This window comes from Rutilus rutilus (genome assembly GCF_951802725.1).
Source record: "Rutilus rutilus genome assembly, chromosome: 11".
NCBI classification, from domain to species: Eukaryota; Metazoa; Chordata; class Actinopteri; order Cypriniformes; family Leuciscidae; genus Rutilus; species Rutilus rutilus.
Window position 1 is genome coordinate 8,025,597 of NC_140216.1, and position 20,192 is coordinate 8,045,788.

The 20,192-nt window shown below is 40.0% G+C and overlaps 1 protein-coding gene across 19 annotated transcripts in view; it reads left to right on the forward strand.

Annotated features, from left to right (window-relative positions):
- Positions 1-20,192, forward strand: part of macf1a (microtubule actin crosslinking factor 1a) — a 170,397-nt gene that overhangs the window by 68,580 nt on the left and 81,625 nt on the right. For 10 of the 19 annotated variants that reach the window (XM_084424336.1, XM_084424351.1, XM_084424349.1 and 7 more), the window contains exons 1-20: positions 2,535-5,337; positions 7,527-7,693; positions 7,793-7,905; positions 8,035-8,141; positions 8,275-8,394; positions 9,230-9,325; positions 9,594-9,721; positions 9,825-9,918; positions 10,480-10,634; positions 11,246-11,666; positions 12,291-12,368; positions 12,727-12,888; positions 13,493-13,597; positions 13,726-13,821; positions 13,918-14,043; positions 16,251-16,403; positions 17,993-18,147; positions 18,839-18,965; positions 19,049-19,232; positions 19,316-19,482. In XM_084424336.1, the coding sequence (XP_084280462.1) occupies positions 4,267-5,337; positions 7,527-7,693; positions 7,793-7,905; positions 8,035-8,141; positions 8,275-8,394; positions 9,230-9,325; positions 9,594-9,721; positions 9,825-9,918; positions 10,480-10,634; positions 11,246-11,666; positions 12,291-12,368; positions 12,727-12,888; positions 13,493-13,597; positions 13,726-13,821; positions 13,918-14,043; positions 16,251-16,403; positions 17,993-18,147; positions 18,839-18,965; positions 19,049-19,232; positions 19,316-19,482 (3,825 nt within the window). In that variant the 5' untranslated portion in view covers positions 2,535-4,266. Of the gene's footprint in view, positions 1-2,534; positions 5,338-7,526; positions 7,694-7,792; positions 7,906-8,034; positions 8,142-8,274; positions 8,395-9,229; positions 9,326-9,593; positions 9,722-9,824; positions 9,919-10,479; positions 10,635-11,245; positions 11,667-12,290; positions 12,369-12,726; positions 12,889-13,492; positions 13,598-13,725; positions 13,822-13,917; positions 14,044-16,250; positions 16,404-17,992; positions 18,148-18,838; positions 18,966-19,048; positions 19,233-19,315; positions 19,483-20,192 lie in introns of those variants that run through there. The other 9 variants (XM_084424338.1, XM_084424339.1, XM_084424344.1 and 6 more) reach the window with 1 other exon arrangement.

A 20,192-nucleotide genomic window follows, 5' to 3' on the forward strand; every position in this document is an offset into this window, starting at 1 on the left:
TTGGCTAATATAGTACATCTACAGAAAGTTGCATACTATATGTGAAAGTAACATTCCAATCCGAGCATAACCATAGTCGCCCATTAGCAGTGAGAAAAGGCCACATTGCAAATTTGCCAACTTAATAAAACCTAGCAGTTATCACATATAATGTATAAAACCTTTATGATGCATTATTCAACAAACTCTCTGTTGATGATACAATATTAATTTAATATAGTGTTCTGAACACTAGCTGCACTTTCCAGGACTGTCCAGCAGGGGGAGCTGTTATCAACAGATTGGTGACATCACAAGGTGACATATGCAGCTGGTTGCCAAGGAGATTGTGTTTAGTATGACCCCAAAGCATTTTCAATCAGCATGATTCAGCAGAAATGAGTGGAGGAGGCAGAGGCCTCATGAAGATAGGAAATAACAAAACCGAAAGAAAAATTGATTACGAAATTGAAACGGGTGTCTGCTTTGTTCGTTTTTAAATGTCTGGATAGAAGTGGAAAACCCCTACAGAAATGTGCTATGTTGTTGGAGAGATGAAACGAGTTAATTTTCATTGTAAACTCCAATTCAAGTTGGTCAAGTAGAATATAGCATGACTCATTCAGTGAAACATCATCCAATAGCCTAATCATTTCAGCAGAGGCACATTAGGAGCCATTAGGATGAGTTGCTGTTTGTCAAAAGAAGCATTGGAAATTGGAAAACCACTCCTCTAAGTGCAATTTTGATGCCCACTGTACATTTATTTCAGATAGCCATGAGAGACTTAACTATCTAACCTCCCCCACACTCAATCTGGGGCACTTCTGTTTTGAAACCACTGCTGTAATTTAGGTTAACAGCAGCCTTTTGGAATATTGTTTTGGATATCCTTATATTGACCTCATATATTTTTGTCTAACATCAGGATCCTGTGGGAAAATACCAATCAGGCCCCAATGTATTAGCCCAGGCTGCATTTGTGCCAGCTGTCTCTAACATAAATAATAGCCAATCAGATCAGGTCTTTTTATGACACATGAAAGGTGGGTTTATCTGACCAGCAGGGTTGTTTGGCAAGGATCGTAGTGTGCTGAAATCTTATGCTTTCTATCTGCTGGAAAAAGCTGATAGCTGTGTTCTAGTCTGTATTCTCTGTCTGTCAGTAAACAAAAATGATATCCCTTCTCAGTTACAGTACAGGGGACTCTGGATGCATGACAATTAGGTTCAAAAAAGTGGGCTCAGCTGGCTGATTATCATGGTATCACGGATATTGCTTGTTAATTCATCAGCTTCCTTTACAATCATACTCTTGTATGCTGCTTCTACCAAGACTAAATTCCATCACAGTGCTTTTTGTTGTGCAAGAGGTTCAATAATATAGGAATATCTTCATCTTCATGCCTTCAGCCTCTTTAGGTGCAGTATAATGTTTACCGCTATTAGCCAGATCAAGAATTTCATGTGAAAGTGAAAGATTTCTACATGCAGATTATGTAGTTGGTTCAGTTAGTCATGCAAATTTACCACGTTGACCAAAAGACAGATGGTAGCCTGCAAAATTTCATAAAAATGTTGCTAGTATGACTGCGCATTTAGGGGTCGTTTGCACTACACTGTTTTCAACTAAAAACAGAAAACTTTTAATGTGTTTTGGCCATTCATTCACACGACAACCGCATTTTGGGGGCCTAAAAATGCAAACTTTTGACAAACATGTTTCAATGTTGTTTGAAAAGTTTTTGAAAACTACACTGTTATCATCTTCGTACAAAAACGTGAATCTATAAAAAGGTCTATAGGTAGGCATGCAGGCCCTTTTTTTTTTTTTTTTTTGCAAAGTGACATCGCCAACTACTGGCCTGGCATGCATAATACATCATTTTTAGACCTGTATATGATGTGCATAATACATAATTTTTAGTCGTTTTTCGCGGATCCATGTGAATGGGGATCATTTTGATAATGTTGTCATCTGTACATAGAAAAAACTTTTCCATTTTTAGTACATTGTTGTCGTGTAAATGTACCTTAGAATGCTCTTTACTCTTTACAGAGATATTAAGCTCTTTAGTCCAGTCAGTGGTAAATCCATTCATTCTGACTTGCCCCTTGTTAATCTTTGTCCATATATTGTGTGTGTGTATGTGTGTTAGAAGTAGGACAGGGTGATAATAAAAGCTGTGAAATAACATGCATGTTAGGGGGCAACAGTTAAAATTTCAAGTAATTTTTTTTCTGGCACTCTCAGGCACTGGCTCAGGCGATTGGGTTGGTGTGCGTGTGTGCTGAGCTCTGAGCTCACCAGGAATCATAGGGAGGGAGGGAGGCAGGGAGGGAGGGATGAGCATGTGGATTGGAGGAGAGAGAGGAGGAGGGAGAGAGAGAGGGAGGAGGAGGAAGCAGCAGCAGCGTATTCTGTGAGGCTGCAGCAGACTGGAGATGAAGCTCTTTTTTCCGCTGGTGCCTACCAGCGAGAGCAGAGGAGCTACCCAGCAACTGAGAAGAGGACACTTGCAACCTGCTATTACTGGAGCCCCTGGCTTCCTCTCCCTTCTTCAGGCCTATTGAAGCACATATACAGCGACACATATGCTTTTAATCTCAGATTTGGGATCGCTGAACCCTGCAGACACACACATGTAAGTCACACGGTTTAATTTACATCCAGGTTGTGCAAAGGAGGGCGCCGTATCAATCGGATCAATTTCGCCATGCTTGACTGATGGAGCTACGCTTTTTTCAACACTGGAGCAACCACTCTTTTCTGAGGATAGCAGTGCAGCTCGTGGTTGGAGTGTATTCCTCTGGATTTTCCTCTTTTCCTCATCCAGCCATGGTTCAACTATCCTGCCCAGCCCTGTCCTGGCAGCATTCTAATTAGATTCCACAGCCAGAGAAGCCGTCAGTATCAAGGAGCGGCACCTTATCAGCTATCGCTTTTTCTTTCATCTGCTTACCCCAATCTAGGGATGTACACTGCTTAGTGGCAGGACAAGGAAGACAGGATGGCTTGAAGCCATGTCTACTTGATAAATGAGACTGGATTACGTGCTTAACGACGTCCATAACCAGCCGTGTCAGCAAGGGGAAAGTGGTTATTTAGGTTTGCTGGCTGAAGGTGAGGTCTTCACTCATGGTAGTCACTGTCCTCTTTATTGACTTGAATGTGCTGGCGTCAGTGAATGGGATGCCAGTTCCCGTGGCAGCAAAGGCAAGACGCTTAGTACCTAGCCCTTCCCCCTTTTTCTCTTCAATGTCTGGAGACTTGTTTTAATGGAGCTTGCATGCCTGTGAGGTGAACCACTCATAGCTACAGGTGTGAAGACCAAACATTACCTGACTCAGATGGTTATGCTTGGGTGATGATGGGAACAAACGATGTTGTGACTAAATTGTAGATGAGCTGCCTGACTCTGCACTTCAGCTGATCTGAAACCTGTTACACAGCTTTATCGTAAACCGTTTCCCACAGGACTACCACGACTACTGCTCAACACTTTACTACCCTATGTGAGTGCAGTGATCAATAATTTATAGTAAAGAGACCCAGAGAGGCAGGTGGGTTTAGGCATCTTACTGTACACACAAATACAAGAACAGATATGTTTTTTTCTCCAGTTTTTAGTTGTGTGCTAGCTGACAATTAGTGCATCCTAACTCAAAGATATTGAGCATGTGCATGTGTGCTCACGGGAGTAAGTCTACTTATGTCTGCAGTGCAGTTTTGTTGTGGTTCTCACCTTGACGAATATCAACAGTGGAATAGTGTGTCTTCGAATACCATGACAAATGGCCTCCTATTTAACACCAGCTCCTATTTCAGTCAGCGCTGCATCATCTCTGCATCATGAGAGAGTGAAAAACATCAAAAGCCTTGCCGTAGGATTTTAATATTTTATAAAGGACAGTAACCTATATACAGCATCATGTCCAAGAGGCTTGCTGGGACCCTAAGTGATGTTTGCTTTAGGTTAACTGTAATATTGCCTGAATGACATCAGAAAGAGGAGACCAGACAACAGGAGGAACAACTGCTGTCAACACCTAAAGTTGAGACATCATGTCCTGGGAGAACCTCAACATGTACTTAACCCTGTTGTCATGGTTAATACCTTTTTGTCTTGGTGTTCACTCCAGATGAGTCATTAACTTAACAGCATTTAAAATGACCTTAACAGCCTCAGGCTGACTGCTCATTGTGGACATCTCTTCATTGCTTGTTTTACTTGCTTCCTCTTTTTCCCTCTTGACTCCTATTTATTGTTACTCTGTGTCTGAGATATGGGGAGCTCCCTTGGTTGTGTGAAACAACCCAGGGATGATGGACCAGGTGGTGCTGCACCACTGTCCCCCAAAAGAAGACTTCGCTTCAGACGAAAACGAAAGGCCAATCAGAATTTAAGAGGTTCCAGAGGGGAAGACAAGAAAAGCCGCATACTTGAAGAGAAGGGTGGAAGCATTGAACTTACAGAGGAGTCTACGTCAAAAGCCCCTGATTCAACCAAATTGTTATCTGGCCAAAGAAATACTGAAACGCCCACCAATGTTGTCCTGGTTCCTGGTATGGCCCCAATATTTGGAAGCACGGGGACATTGCGGGGCAGCAAGATGGCCATTCTTTCCCCAGATCCCAGTCCAGCGTGGCTGGGGGCACTTCGCCAGTTTGAGGTGGAGGGACTTAGCGAAGAGTCTCATGCTGAATTAGAGCAGGGCAACACAACACCTGGAGGAGGAAGAGTCTGCAAGGTTCGAGAGCGAGTTCAGGGCGTATTAGAGAGACCTTGCCTTTTACGTTCCAAACGTGGTGACCTGGAAGTAGAGGAGGAAGGAGGGGATGTGCATGGGGCAAGAGAAATGTTGTTCAGTGAGCCCTTGAAAACTGAGAAGAAGGGAGTTGTTCACATTCGTGAGTTTGGAGGGCAACTTTGTGTGGTCCGAACTGTCTATCCAAAAGACTATGGGTCACCCGTCTGGCGTGACAAAGAACTTGAGGTCCATTCTGAACCTCCAGCTGCATCTCCTGTTACTGGAGACATTATGAAAATACAAATTTCCGCAACTCAAGGACGACCACCCGGGAAGAATGACTCTGCCAAACCAGCAACAGCTGCAGCTAAGGAAAAAAAAGATAAAGAGTTCCTATTGGACAGCTCTACTCAAGTAACTGAAGGCTTTGGCCTCCCACCACAGGACATTCAGTCTTCAGGTTACGCTAGTGATGTACCTCTTACTTCGCCTGAGACGGCAGGCACTGTCCAGACTGACTGGGGGAGCTCCTCTGATGTGCTTGATTCTTCTGTGCTTGAGAGTCCCATCTCCCCACAAGAGATACCAGCTCAGCCTTGCAGCCAGGTCAGATGATTTTTTTCTCTGTCTGCCTAAAGCGCTTTCATGTCGCTTTTGTAGCATAAAAGAGTAGAGTTTAAAGCCGACATGGCTTGGGAGTGGATTGGGGGTACAGGTGTATGATTGTTTTGCATTTCATTGTATTTCTACCCTTCTATCCATCGTGCGGCTTTTTACTCTCAGCCAATCAGCTGAGTCTAAAACACAGCAGATCCTTCCTGACCCTCTCCCAGGAGCCTAATCAGTACTGGCCAGACCATCTCTCACTGTCTGCCTCTTTCCCTTCCCTCCATTCCTCATTATTTTACTTCCCTCATACCACCCACTCTCTTTCCTGTCATTCCTGATGTTCTGTATTAGAGTGATACTGCCTTGCAGTGCCAAAAACACGATCACTAGTGATGTTCACAGACACTTTGTCAGCTGTTCATCTTTTTTCTCTCTGCACCAGTGTAAGATTGCTGCATATTTGCGTCTGTTGCCAGCCCTCCCTCGCCCTTGTGCTCCACCTGCACACTTAAAGAGTTATAGCTATCAGAGAGGGATTTCGTGGCCTCGTTACAGATGTTGCAGCAGTGTGCTAGAAGGTTTATTGGTTTGTTCGCAGGTTTACCTGGTTTATTAGATGCTTAATCCTAAGTATGTTCAAACCATGAATCTGCATGGCGTTTCAGTGATGTCCAAAATGCAGCAAAATTGTGGAAACTGAAGCCAACATGTACACACCCAGAAATATGCATAAAACAGTAACTGGTTGACTATGTTTAAATGCAGTCTCAGTGATCTCTCTCTGTAAAGCAAGCTGTCTTCGTTGGAGTTCAGTACAGTATGTGCCAGTTGCATTCATATTGTCATGAAATTTCCTACATATGCAAAAAATGATGTATTTGAATTTGATGTGCATTAATCAGGCCTACAAACTTCCTTTTGTTGAAATGTTTGCTGTCAATTATAATTCGTTACATTTTATATAGTGCTTTTCTAGGTACTTAAAGCATATGGAAGGGGCGATCTCATCAACCACCACCAATTATATGGCATTTACATATTTTGTAATATTTGTTGATCTGGTGGATTTGTTGATTTGCCTTTTTATTGTTTGGTTTTGCATTTGTTTTGTTTTTAGCTTTATGTTATGTGTCTTATGTTGTGCTGTGCTATACTGTTATTTTTGTTTTGTTTGATTTCTCATATATCGCTTTCTGATATTCTTAGCTCATACCGTTCTCAAATATCCTTTTACATTGCTGGTTGTAGCCCTTCCTCCACTATCCCTTTAACACTAAGTGTTAAATTGCACATTGTTGTGTGTTCATCTTCCGGGAGCATGCTCAGTGTTAACTGTGATGTAATTACACCATTTGAAGGTTTAAGGGTGCAGCTCTGTCCTGACTCCTGACTCTATTATAAGGTCACATACTCAGTCATATGCTCTCTGATGGAAATACCACCATGTCACATTATGTCCATGTCACCAAACTTGATTTAATCTTTATTGTCCTGGTTGATTCTCCTTGAGTCTGATTTGACTCAAGCCGTCTTGTCTGGCAAATATGTTTGAACCAAAAGAAGAGGTAATGTTTTGTTGCGTTTTTATGACTCAGAGCCTTGTTGATTGGACTAACTTTAGAAATCTGTCTGACCTCACTTTCTAAATCATCTTTAGAGTAAGAGGCTCAGGCTAGGACAGTTACTGTTCTGTTTCTGAATGTCACCAAATTTGACCAAGCTAATCTTGGCCTGCCTTGACCTGCATGATTGACTTGAAGATCTGTGATATACTCTTAAGTCTGTCTGTACTCTCAGCACTGTCTGTATTTATTCCAGGATTTAAAGTGTTCCTTGCTAGCTCTGCAAGAAAAGAAGCAGGCAGGGATGCAAAGAGTAGCATATGAGAGGAATGACAAAGGAATACAGATTAGAGCCTGGCACAGACAGATACTGCGGATACTGACTCCCTTTGTCAAGAAGAAGAGGAAGTAAAAGTGGAGGAATAAGATAAGTGAAAGGTTCATGGCCTTGCTGCGGGTCATTCGGGCCTTGGGCTCAGAGATACAGAGGCTACTCCTAAAAATATAAGTTTGCAGACAAGTGATACTCGACATTTTTAGTAGAAGAATGAGATCAGTTCCCCTTTACAAAGTTAAATCCTTTAATGAGGTTCGGATACAGTATCAGCTTTTTCTCTTTACCAGATTTCTGAGATCTATGTGAGCGGTGAGTCAGGTGACCTCACGGCGAAAGAGAAGCTGCTATTATGGAGTCAACAGGCCACAGAGGGCTACCCCGGTCTCCGCTGTGCCAATTTCTCTTCCAACTGGAGCGATGGACGCTTGTTCAATGCTCTTCTGCACAGATACAGGTTCACACACACATTTAAGTATAATGAGTGCTCAATTTCAAAGCATGGACGCACATTAGGGCATCAACACTCATGATCTCATGGCACTGTGATTTTTAGGCCGGACCTGATAAACATGGAAGTGGTTGCGCAACAAAGTAGCCGTGAGAACCTGGAACAGGCCTTTGAGATTGCAGAGTCGTTAGGGGTAACAAGACTTCTAGATGCTGAAGGTAACATTAGCGTTTTACCTGTCTTTAGTTTTCATCCATTCTGCATATGAGAATTATTGTTTGCTAAACTCCATTTGTCTTTGATCTTCATTCGCTTTCTCCAATATCTTTATCCTCTTTCTACATCAGATGTCGATGTGCCGTCGCCAGACGAGAAATCTGTCATCACGTACGTCTCCTCCATCTACGATGCTTTCCCCAAGATCCCAGAGGGTGGAGAAGGCATTGCAGCTCATGTATGATCACTTCACAGTGCACTCACTCTCTTTAAGTTGCATTTTCTTTCTCTACAGTACTTTTGTACCTATTAATTACACATTGTAAATCTTTTTTCCCCTTGTTTTCTTACATGCGGTATCTGTTGTTCAGGAGGTTGACCAGCGATGGACAGAGTACAAATCTGGCTTCTCTTCTCTGCTGCAGTGGACCAGGCAACATACGGCCCTCATGGCCAATAGGAGCTTCCCCCACAATCCTGTGGAACTCAAGGTAAGAAACGTGAGGGAAGGAGTCGTCGAAAGAAAAGAGCAGCATTTCATAAAGATGTAGCTAAAGATGTAATTTAATGAAAAAAAAACTATTCAACAATCTAGTGAGTTGCCTCACCGCCTACTGCCTACATCCTTCACTACCATTCAGTTTGGGGTCAGCATTTTCTTTTTAAGAAATGTATTCACCAAGGACACATTAATAAGATCAAAGAATGTTACAAACAAACAAATGTTTTTAATCTGCTGAAAATTCAGCTTGACCGTCATTTAAGAATAAATTATATTAAAATAGAAATTATATTAGTATTTCACAATTTTTGACTATATTTTGACCAAATAAATGCAGCTTTGGTGCACATAGCGATAGCGACCTCAAACTTTTGAATGGTAGTGAATGGAAGACTCTACATGTGCATTATATCCATATGCCACAAATAGGGACTTGGCTTATTTCAATAGAGTTTGATTTTAGTATGTTGGTAAGCTAACAAAACAATATTCTAATAAACATGAAAAAACACAGCATGCACACATATTGGGTAAAATAATCCATTTTGAATTACACAACTTTTATATATCCTTTTCAGTGCTGAATAGAATGTTTATTTAAAATCCATTACTTTAGTTTTTGCAGTGCATTCTGGGATTGCCTTCTCTGTGAAGGATACATACTGCCTTAGAATTTGGCTTAAAATGGATGTCTGTGAAGGCAGCAAAGGAATTACCATTTGAAACAGCCTTCATGTCCAGAAAAAGCTGTGATGCCTTAAATTGCTAATCACTGTTTGATTTGATCTGACTTGGCTGCTTACCAAAAGTCTTCTCTTCCCCAGGCACTTTACAATGAATATGTCCACTTCAAAGAAACTGAGATCCCTGCAAAGGAAGGAGAGAAAAGCCACATTGAGCACCTTTACAAGCTTCTGGAGGTGAGAAAGAGAACACTAAGATAAAAAGAGAATGACAATAAGACACAGAGAGATTGAGGCTGACCTTGATTCTGCAGCTAAATGCAGGCAGCACTGTTCATAAGAGGCACAGTGGAGCTGCACATTAACAGATTCAGGCTAATGTAGAGCACAATGGTGACATGTGGGAGAGGAGGAAGACTGACAGTATAAAGGGAACACACATGCACACACTCAAACACACTTGGAAAGCTTCTTTTCATGATTGATGTTTGTGGATGTTGTTTAGGCATGGATAGAGTTTGGGCGCATTAAGTTGCCCCAAGGGCTACACCCTAATGATCTGGAGGAGGAATGGGGGAAACTGATCCTGGAGATGTTGGAGAGAGAGAAAGCACTGAGGCCTGCTGTGGAAAGGTTAGGAGAGTCCACTTTTAGATAAAATGGCTACGTTTACATTTGTAGCAGTTTAGTATTTTAGTATTTTTGATGTGTATTTTGTATGTATCTTTGTTTTTAGGTTGGAGTTACTCCTGCAGATGGCCAATAAGATCCAGAACATGGCTCTAGATTGTGAGGAGAAACTCACACTGGCGAAGAACACTTTGCAGGCTGTAAGTATGGGAGTATCTCTGTGGGAACTGTCTCATAAGCTCTTTTCCAAAAACTATTAAGCTGCCTTGCAGTCCTCTGTCTACATAGGCAACTGCCTTCTGAAATGGAAGTGACTGATTTGGAATGCTCTTCATATGCAGCAGATCTGCCTGCTATATTAATAGCACTCGTTAGATACTGATGTTAGATGCTAAGCTACATAGCACACAAATATTGGGTACAATAGTCTTTTTTTTTTTTAGATGTAACTATTTGTATTGCTGCTTTTCAGTATTGAATGAAATAGTAGAAGATTAATATTACCATGAAGGATACAGGCAATGCCACCTTCCCAAAAGAAGGGATGTTACAAGAAAGACCATTTGGAATGTTATGTCAAACACACTAGATGCCTTGAAATACAATCTCAGTAAGCAACTCACTTGGATTTGGGACATATATTGACAAGTCCTCTGAGATCACCCAGTTTAGGGTTTTTTTTTGCATGAAAAACTTGGTTATTTATCATTTAGAGATATTTTGTGCTCCATTGTTTTCCATTGTCTTCTGTCTTTCCTCAGGACATGTCTCAGCTAGAGAATGGGCAGCCAGTGCGGTGTGAGAATGAATTGGGGTTGTATCTGCAGGATTGTGAGGCTCTTGTCAGACAGCTTCACCTTGACCTGCAGGTCCTTCGAGATGAGAAGTACTACCAAGTGGAACAGCTGGCTTTCAGGTAAGAGGGAGAAAAGGGGAAATAGAAAAATGTGAGTGAAAAGCAAGCCAGAGAGAGGGATGGGATGATTTTGTTCTTGTTGACCGTTATTAAAGATGAATTTGATTGACAGAAAAGAGGGAGGGATTTCTGTACTGTGAACAATAATCACAGTTATCACAATTAAAATTCTTCACAGTTATTATAAAGGGTTAGTTCACCCCAAAATGAAAATTCTGTGATTAATTACTCACCCTCATGGTTTTCCAAACTCGTAAGACCTTTGTTCATCTTCGGTACACAAATTAAGATATTTTTGATGAAATCCGAGAGCTTTCAGTCCCTCCATTGCGAGCAACACAATTTACACATTCAAGGTCCAGAACAATAGGAAAGACATTATTAAAGTAATCCATGTGACTCCAGTGGTTTAACCTAAAAACAAAAAAACGTAATTTACCACTTTATTTACAAAAATATTGACCTGCAATCCAGTAGGGGGAGCACCACAACGCATGAGGTGAAACCACTGGAGTCACATGGATTGCTTTAATGATGTCTTTCCTATTTTGCAGAAAAATAATTCTTTTTTCCATCCAGCAGTCTTACTCGAGGTCATTTCTCTCTTGTAGGGTGTCATGTCTGCAGGAGGAGCTGGTCTCTATGCGCCTGCAGTGTGCCAGTGTGTACAGGAAGGGTCATTTCTCCACAGGGGGTCTGCTGGGAGAGCACGTGGGTCAGAAGGGGTCCCCAGGAGGTCTGACTACACTCGGAGCACAGACACTCTTGGGAGCAGTGGGTGCTGCGGCGTCTTTGCTCAGGCGGCCAATGTCTCGTGCAGATCTGGTAGCCATGTCCTCCTCTGAAGATGAAGGCAGTCTGCGCTTCATCTATGAGCTGCTGGGGTGGGTTGAAGCAACACAGGACCTACTGGAGCGAGCCGAGTGGGGTTCTGATCTGCCGTCTGTAGAACAGCACCTGCAGGACCACCACATCATTCACACAGCAGTGGAGGATCTACTCAATAGCCTCAAAGAGGCTCGAAATTATGAGGTACATGAACTATGAGGTCTTGGTATCAAAGGACCTTTCACACCAATTCTGATATAGCCTCCGCTTCAGGCAGCATGTACACAGACTGCAAGCAGGCCTGTTCACTGATTGTCTTGTGCATACTGCACACAACACTTGAAAAAAATGGCTCCAGTCAGATCAACTGACAATTTGCGAATGAAAATTACTGTGACTGTAAAAAAGTATTAGGTGCATCGGTGCAAGTGACAGATCAAGGCTCATGAATGGTTGTATATGGTGTCCAAAATTAGAACGCGCCAAGTGGCAAATGCGAGTAGTGTGACAATGTGTTAATTTACACACGAGCAGCTCATGATACGGTGTGCCAACATCTTGTAATGAGAATCATTTTTATATTTATGTAAAAATCAGAAGCTTAAAAAGGTCTTCCTGTGGTTTTCACCAAAATAAAAGCTCTATTGATTTAACAATTAGTAGCCAAGGAAATTAAGAACTTGTCAGTACTTGTTTTAAAACTTGCCAGGTGCACAACCAACCAGGCAAATCAGAATTGGTGTGAATGGACTTTAAGACCTTATGTATTGCGAACTGAACACTTTTGCATAAGGAATCATTTATTTCTTCATGTTCTCTCTCCCTCAGTCAAGGGTCTCGCCCAGTTTACGTAGCAGTTACTCTGAGACTCTGTCCAAGTTGGAGAACCAGTATTGCAAACTGCTGGTGAGTTTTTCCTGCTTTAGAATTATGATAAGCAGACATGTGTGAGTGTATTTGAGTTCATTATACTCTGTATTATGTATATTACTCCTCTCTAATCTCATTAGGGTGTGACAGAGTGTGTCCTTACAAAGGCAGAATACAGAATGCTTGTGTGACGTGCTTAAGAGTGCCACAAAACACCTGCTCTTGACATATACCCACACCCACACACGTCTCCATAATTTAACCAAATCAGTTCTCCATGAAAACATGCAATTGTTCAAAAGACCAAGGGTGCTTACCATGGGGAAAGCATCAGACTGAGCAGTTGGCCGCGTTATATGGCCAGTGTTATAAATGTCGTTTTGTGTTGTCGCAGGAACATTCGTCATGGCGACTGCGTTGCCTGGAGAGCCTTCGAGCTTTTGTGTCCCACTGCACTGAGGAGCTGATCTGGCTCAATGAGAGGGAGGAGGAGGAGCTAGCCTTCGACTGGAGTGACAGCAACACCAACATGGCTGCCAAAAGAGAGCAATATGCTGTAAGACTCTATCTATAAAAAGATGCACTACCTCTGCTCTGGCCACTATATGTCCCTTTACTGATTTAGTCCTTATGTTTTTTGCCCCTTCATGTGTATTTTCTTTAAACATTTCTCTTATAATATTTAGGGCTGTATATGTTTGCCCTCAGTTTCAAAAGTACTTCATGATTATTTAAAGTCATGATGAGAAACAGAAATGGAATTGAATTGGAAATGTAAGTGAAATGGATTATCGAAAAAGAAAAAATGTTAGTGAGGACTTGGTTCTATGCATCTTGTTGATTGGCTTTTGAGATGTGGGCATTGCGCTAAAAATGCAGGCAGATGAACGTCAGCTTGCAGGGCCAGAGTTTAAGCCGACTAAGTGATTGGAGAAGTGATTGTCGTTTTTAATAGAAGATAGAGTTATGATATTTTGTTTAAAAGTTATGAGGTCAAAATTTAAAAATATTAAACAGACATGGATGAATTGATTACAGTAAAATCAATGACATGCATTTGCAAAATAGGGTGAATTTTTGTTTCATGCTGATTTAAGTGTAGTTGCAGTTGTTCATTAGATTTGTTTGGGATTGAGCAATATCTCCTTAACCTCTCTCAGGACATGAGGTCAGAGCTAGAAGAAAAACAGGAAGTGATGCGCTCCCTCCAGGAGACAGCTGACCACATGTGTCAAGAAAACCACCCAGCCAAACAAACAGTGGAGGTGAGTTGTTGACCAATATGAACAAATCTTCACGCAGTGAACTCAGTATGTCACTCTCAGACGCAGTAAAAATGGTTTGAAACCGGATTTGGTGCTCAATCCTGACCTGTTGACCTCTCTGATCATAGGCCTACAGTGCTGCCCTGCAGACACAGTGGCAGTGGATTAAAGAGCTCTGCATATGTGTGGAGCAGCACCTCAAGGACAACACTGCCTACTTCCAGGTACTGAGTCAAGCTTTTCAAAAAAAAAAAAAAAATTTTATTTACACATTTTCTGCTTTAAATGACATTTTCTGGGTTTTAATGACTTTGTTTTAGTTTATGAGTGATGCACGGGACTGTGAAAGCTTTCTACGTCAGCTACAAGACACCATTAAGAGACAGTACACCAGTGATAAAAACAGCAGACTTGGCAGATTGGAGGATCTGCTGCAGGACTCCATGGTGGGTGTTCCCTCTTATTCCAAAAAAAAATTGTGCACAATCAGCCTTTACAACATATAAATAAAACACTTGTTCATAGGAGATTTTACAGTGTATACTACTTAGTTTAGGAATTTTCATTTTTGAGCTCAATGAGTGCACATACGACAGATGGCACCATGAGAGAGGGGTTGCACAAGAGCAAACACAGCAATGGGCATATCCTCTTTGGCCATACGGAAGAGAAACCCAGAGCTGGCACAAGTGCATTACAGTTAAATAAGGGCATGAATGCAATAAAAAGTAGATGGGATGGATTATCTTCCCAAATTAATACTGTAATTTAATTGGTAAAAATAACCCTGGCCATTAGAATTTTCTCTCTCTCTTTCTTTTTCTCTCTCTCTCGCTCTCCCTCTCCCTCTCAGTATTTATGTAACAGTGTAAAAAAATTACTAGATTTTATTAAAACTTGTACTATGCTTACTACTACTCATTTTCCAATATATATTTTTTACAACACACTTCTTATTTTAAGAAAATATTGGCTATTGGTTGTTGTTGTTTTTCTTTAAAAACGAAAACTAATCATGAAACAATGACATTAAGAAAATTGTAAAAGGTCAAGAAAAGTTGCATTAGTTCATAATTAACAAAATTAAACAAGCACCATCAAAAGTCATTTATTTGTGTGGTTGTTTATAATCGAGCATAAGATTCTTCAATTAAATTCTTTATATTTGACATAAACTTGAACCGTTCTTTGTGTCAGTTTGTGCTCTACATCGCCTCCAGCTCTCACTAGGAGATGATTTTAATTAAGCTTTTGACAGATGTCTCCCCAAAAATCCCCACTGCTTACGTATATGACCAGTAACAGTTTATATCCCGCAAATAAGGATTTGGCATGTTTGCCATAATTTCACTTTTGTTGTTGCTCTGAAAAACCTCTATGGTTTTGAGGAACTCTGACCCCAGGTTGATATGCAGTCAAATTTAATACCACATGTTAAGTTCTTGCAGAGAGCATTGTGTTATTAGATCTTCCTGTCAGCCTCTGCTTCCCAATGCCAGAGCTAATGAATCCCTTATGAGCTGTTCATGGAAGTGTCATACCACGTACTCTTTAATTTTAGTACAATGAAAGCTAAGCAAATAATAACCCAGAGAAGAATATCAGTGATGGCCTTAAATGTTCTTAAAGATATTTTGAAAGTCATTAAGCTATTTTTGTGAGAACATTTATATTTATTATCATGAATGCATTAATTAAAGAATTATAATCTGATTAATACATTTAAATATTTATTGAGTTAAGACTTTTTTTTTTTCAGACATGTTTGCTCACAGGAAAAAATTATTATGGCCACTAATAGTACATCATCAAATTATTCAGTGCACCTTTTACTATTTTTAACTGCAGTGTTGGCGAAAGTAATGTGTTACAATAATGTGTAACCCCCTTAAAAATAACAAATTGCATTACTTAGTTACTTTTTCTGGAAAGTAATGTTACGTTACTTTTCTGTACATTTTCTGACCTGCTGGGGTCGCTTGTTTGTTTTTTAATAAATAAAAAAAGCAGTTCTATATTTGGCAAATGTAACGTCCTTTTCACACCAAAAGTGAAATGAATCTGCTGCCAATCTGGATTGCAGAAGAATAGGATGCAGGAGAAGAAAATACAACATTCTCTCTTCAGGAATAAAAAAATTGTTTTTAACTAAAGTCATTTTTGCTTATTGGTATGGTTGATTTGGATCATCAAATGTCAGCAGCAAAGACATTGGTTAATAAAGTGAGGTTAAATACATAAAGTATATTTGTATTATTTAACATTTAATTATTGCATGTTTGCCTAATATTTTGAGTTTGCATTTCATGGTTTTTATTCATTTTGAGGAATATTGAATCTTTTTTGTGCAAGTGAGATAGTAAATTCACGTTTAAACAATAGTCTAGAACTACAACAACCATCATGTTTATACACACAACGCCTCTGCACCTCACTCACGATTTCACTTAACATTGGGGACAGGAGTGGTGTCAGTCAATAAATGGGAAAGCAAAGTAACTTGCGTTACTTATTTGAAAAAGTAACTCAGATATTTTGTACATTTTAAAAGTAATGTTACTTTACTCATTACTTTACAAATCACAAAAATAATCAATGCAACACTGGTTTACAGTTGGACTGCTTGTTTGACTTTATTCATTTTATTTTTCAGGAGGAGAAAGAACAATTGATTGAATACCGCAGCACAGTGGCCAGCCTTGTAGGCCGAGCCAAGTCTGTAGTCCAGCTCCGCCCACGCAGTGCAGAGAGTAACCTGGGCACCACCACGCCCATCCGTGCCATCTGTGACTACCGACAAATAGAGGTATAACAAGCTCCAGATATCTCATCATCACAACCTACTCGCTTTGCCTTACCTTATCACATCACAACCCTGCATTGATCCTTATGCTCTTAAGAACTGAGCTATGATCACATTTGGGAAATAAATGTGATCCTAATTCGGTTTTTCAGAGCTTTACATTTGTGTCCCAATCCTACCCCACTTGAAAACCGTCTTTTAGTTTTCATCTTCTGCTCCACTCAGGGTGCTAGCCTGAGACCATCTGCACATATTTAGTAATAAACCACCCTGGAGCTGTGAAGGCAAGTAGATGGGGAAAAGGTGCAATTGACCAAGATATTTCCAGAGAATCTGTCCTTTGTGTGCCAACTTAGCTGTAAGCAAAGAATCCTGGCAAAGTGGAGGTGCGGCATATCATGAGTGATGAACAAACCTGCTGTAGCGTATCTAATCTGCCATTTCGTTGCTTTTCATTCACACATTTCGCATACTCTACTTAATTGAAATGATGAAATAAGAGGCTGTCATTTATTGAGTATTCATTTTTATGCAGAATACTCATATAAAACACTCAATCACTCTCCCAGCTGTGGCCCCGTTTCTTTTCCTGATCGCATTATTTCAGTCAGGCGAGGTCTGCTAAATGCCTGAAAGTAATCTCTTTCTCCCTCCCTATCCCCTTCCCACCCCCCTTTTCTCTGCCCTCCTCTTTTTTTCTTTATCCCTCCATTTAACCCCATCTTTCTCTCTCTGTTCCCTTCCTTCTCCCTTCCTCTTTATGTGTGTCTGCGGGGCTGGGCAAGGCCAACTCTCAGGTACTATTGCCGACCGTTCTCCTCTGACCTTTGCTCTCTGGCCTGGCCCTGCACACAAGGGACCCCTGCTTTACCTCAGGCGTCCCATACACTGTTAATGTGAAATAGGGCATATATATTATGTATTAGGTGTTTTTATTCCAGCCCAAAATGTCATCAATTTTCCATGGTGGGAGCATGTTGCATGTAGTCATTTTAATTCTATTGTATTTATCAGTCACAAAGGTGGTAACCCTCTGTTAGATTTAATTTCATATCCATACGTAATATATAAAAAAAGCATAATGTTCACTGTGTGCAAGGGGATAGGGTGAGAGTTGAGGTGGGGCACTAGAAAGTGCTCTCACATGTTCTCTTTGATTTTTAATTTGCTTAAATGACTCAGGATGCATTTAATTGTGTTGTCTTTAGCGTTATTGATGCGTTTAGCTTTCATGTTAGCCTGAGGCAAAGCTAGGCTACAAAAGCAACTGTAATTTGACATTAAAGTGAACAAGATAAGAGCTTTTGAATTTTTTTGCCAGTTGTCAGTTGTAAAGATATGTTAGCACAGTAAGGCATTATTCCATGAAATTCATATTTCATGTAATTCAACTCATATGAAGGCCATTAGCATTAACATTTTATTCCTCATCCTTTGGTTAATATTTTAAATCCCTTTACTTTTTAATCAACATTGATCATCAGTTCAGCTTTTTTTGCTCAATTTTTCAAATCCTCTTTCCCTTACCTGTTATGTTTCTTCCATCCCTTTTTCTCTATCACTCTCTTTCTATCTCCATCTCTCTATCTCAGATCACAATCGGCAAAGGAGAGGAATGTGTATTGGAGGATAACTCTCAGAGGACTAAGTGGAAGGTCATCAGTCCTACAGGAAATGAGGCCATGGTTCCATCTGTGTGTTTCACCATTCCTCCCCCTAACCAGGAAGCCATCGACACTGCCAGCAGGTACAGTACACAGATCCTTAAATGTTCCCAATAAACACGTTAATGAGGGTCTCACACACATATGCAGGAATCACATACGGCATAGAAATAACATGCCATGTTTATGCAATGTTTGGCCCAGCAAGTAACCACCCAGAATGCCCTAAAAACCACCTAGCAATTCTAGCAACTGTGTAGGTACATCCCAGGTGTTTTAGTGGCAAGTGTTGCACGGGCAAACCAGTATTGTTATTGTAAACTGAAACGGTCAACAATAATTTTCATTCATTGAAATAAAGCTATAATAAATAAAAATAAAAATATTAAATGAAAAAAACTTGAACAAAACAAACTTGACAAATAAGTACTAATAATACTAAAACTGAAATAAAAATACATTTAAGCTAAATAGATATATTAATCAAATAAAATTTTTTTACCAATGCACATAACAAAATTGCTCAAACTCAAACTAAAGTTAAAATGAAAACAGAAAATGTAAATATTAATGAATATTATATAAATAATACTAAAATAACACTGGGGCAAACACCACTCAAACACACTTTAAATGATGAATTGTGCACTATAAAACAAGGGACATTTAAAAAGAAAGATAATAGCATACATTTTGATATTGTATTGTCTTTGTTGAATAAACAACTATATAAACTTTGTAAGATAATCATTATTTTTTTTAATCTGTGCATAGAATGGAGCAGATGTACCAGAACGTCATGTCTCTATGGCACCAGCTGCATGTTAACATGAAGAGCGTAGTCTCCTGCAACTACCTGCAGAAAGACATACTAAATATTTCCTCCTGGAGTCTGGACACAGTTAGTACCAAAGTTCATTCAGTTTCCCTCTCTTATTGGAACTCTTTCAGACGTTATTCATAATCATGTGTCTGTCTCTCTAGATGCGCTTGCAGGCCCCAGCAGAGAGGCAGCAGGCTTTAAACAACCTGGACGCCCACTTGTCCGACTTCCTTACGGATAGTCGTGAGAGCTCGCTTTTCACACCGACTGAGCGGCGTGAGATAGAGAGAGAAGCTGAGAACTGCCGTGAACATTGCCAAGCGCTGCTGGTCTCTTTGGAGACAGGTAAGAAGGTTACTGTGTCTGTGTGTATTAATCATGTCATGAAACCATATGACATGGTGCTCAGTATTATTTTTGTCTTTCAGTGGAGAAGGATGAGTTGGCCTCTCGTGCTTACCTCTCAGAGCTGCAGAGCATCAAGTCGCACCTAGAGGAGGCGGAGAGCAGGCTGATGCAAGGCATACAGACTCCACACCCCAGCACAATATCAGGAGATGTTGCAGACAATGCAGTTCACATAGCAGAGCAAGAGGTGAGTCTGATCAACACAACTGCTCCCTCTACTGGGCAATCAGTGGTCAGTCTGTACTACAGTTTTTAGCTGATGTACATATATAAACCAGTCCGATTAATTAAAAATACTGTTAATTCGGGAAAAAAAATCACTGTTGCTGACAGTGATCAAATAGTATTATTTATAGACTATTATAGTATTCAATTTATTTAAAGTAGCTTTTATTTTTGTTTAAAATTTTCATTTTAAGTGCTTTTGTCCTTTTTATTAGGTTTGGTTTTATACATTTCGTTGTTTTATTATTTATGAAATAATTAAAATTATTTTAAATATATCTGTTGCTTTTAATTCAGTTTTATTTCAGTTTATTTCCTTATTAAATGATTTTACGAGCAGTTTTTTTTCCGTTTGTTCGACATATGTTCCATTAAAATAAGAAATTATAATATATGAATAAGAAATGTATATATATTTTTTTTAAATACCTTTTAGGCTGTTTATGTCACTGTCATGAACTATGATTTTCTACTTCGTAGCCAGAGACATTTAAGGCTATGGGAGCATAATAGTAAGCATTTTATCAGACAAAAAATAGGAAATGCCTATGATTGCAAGTTAATTTTGACAACTTTTAGGTGAACACTAGCAGATTATCTCAAATCTAACAGACATGGACATTTTAATGCCATTTTCATGGAGTCTTTATAAATGTAATCTGAAGAACCTTT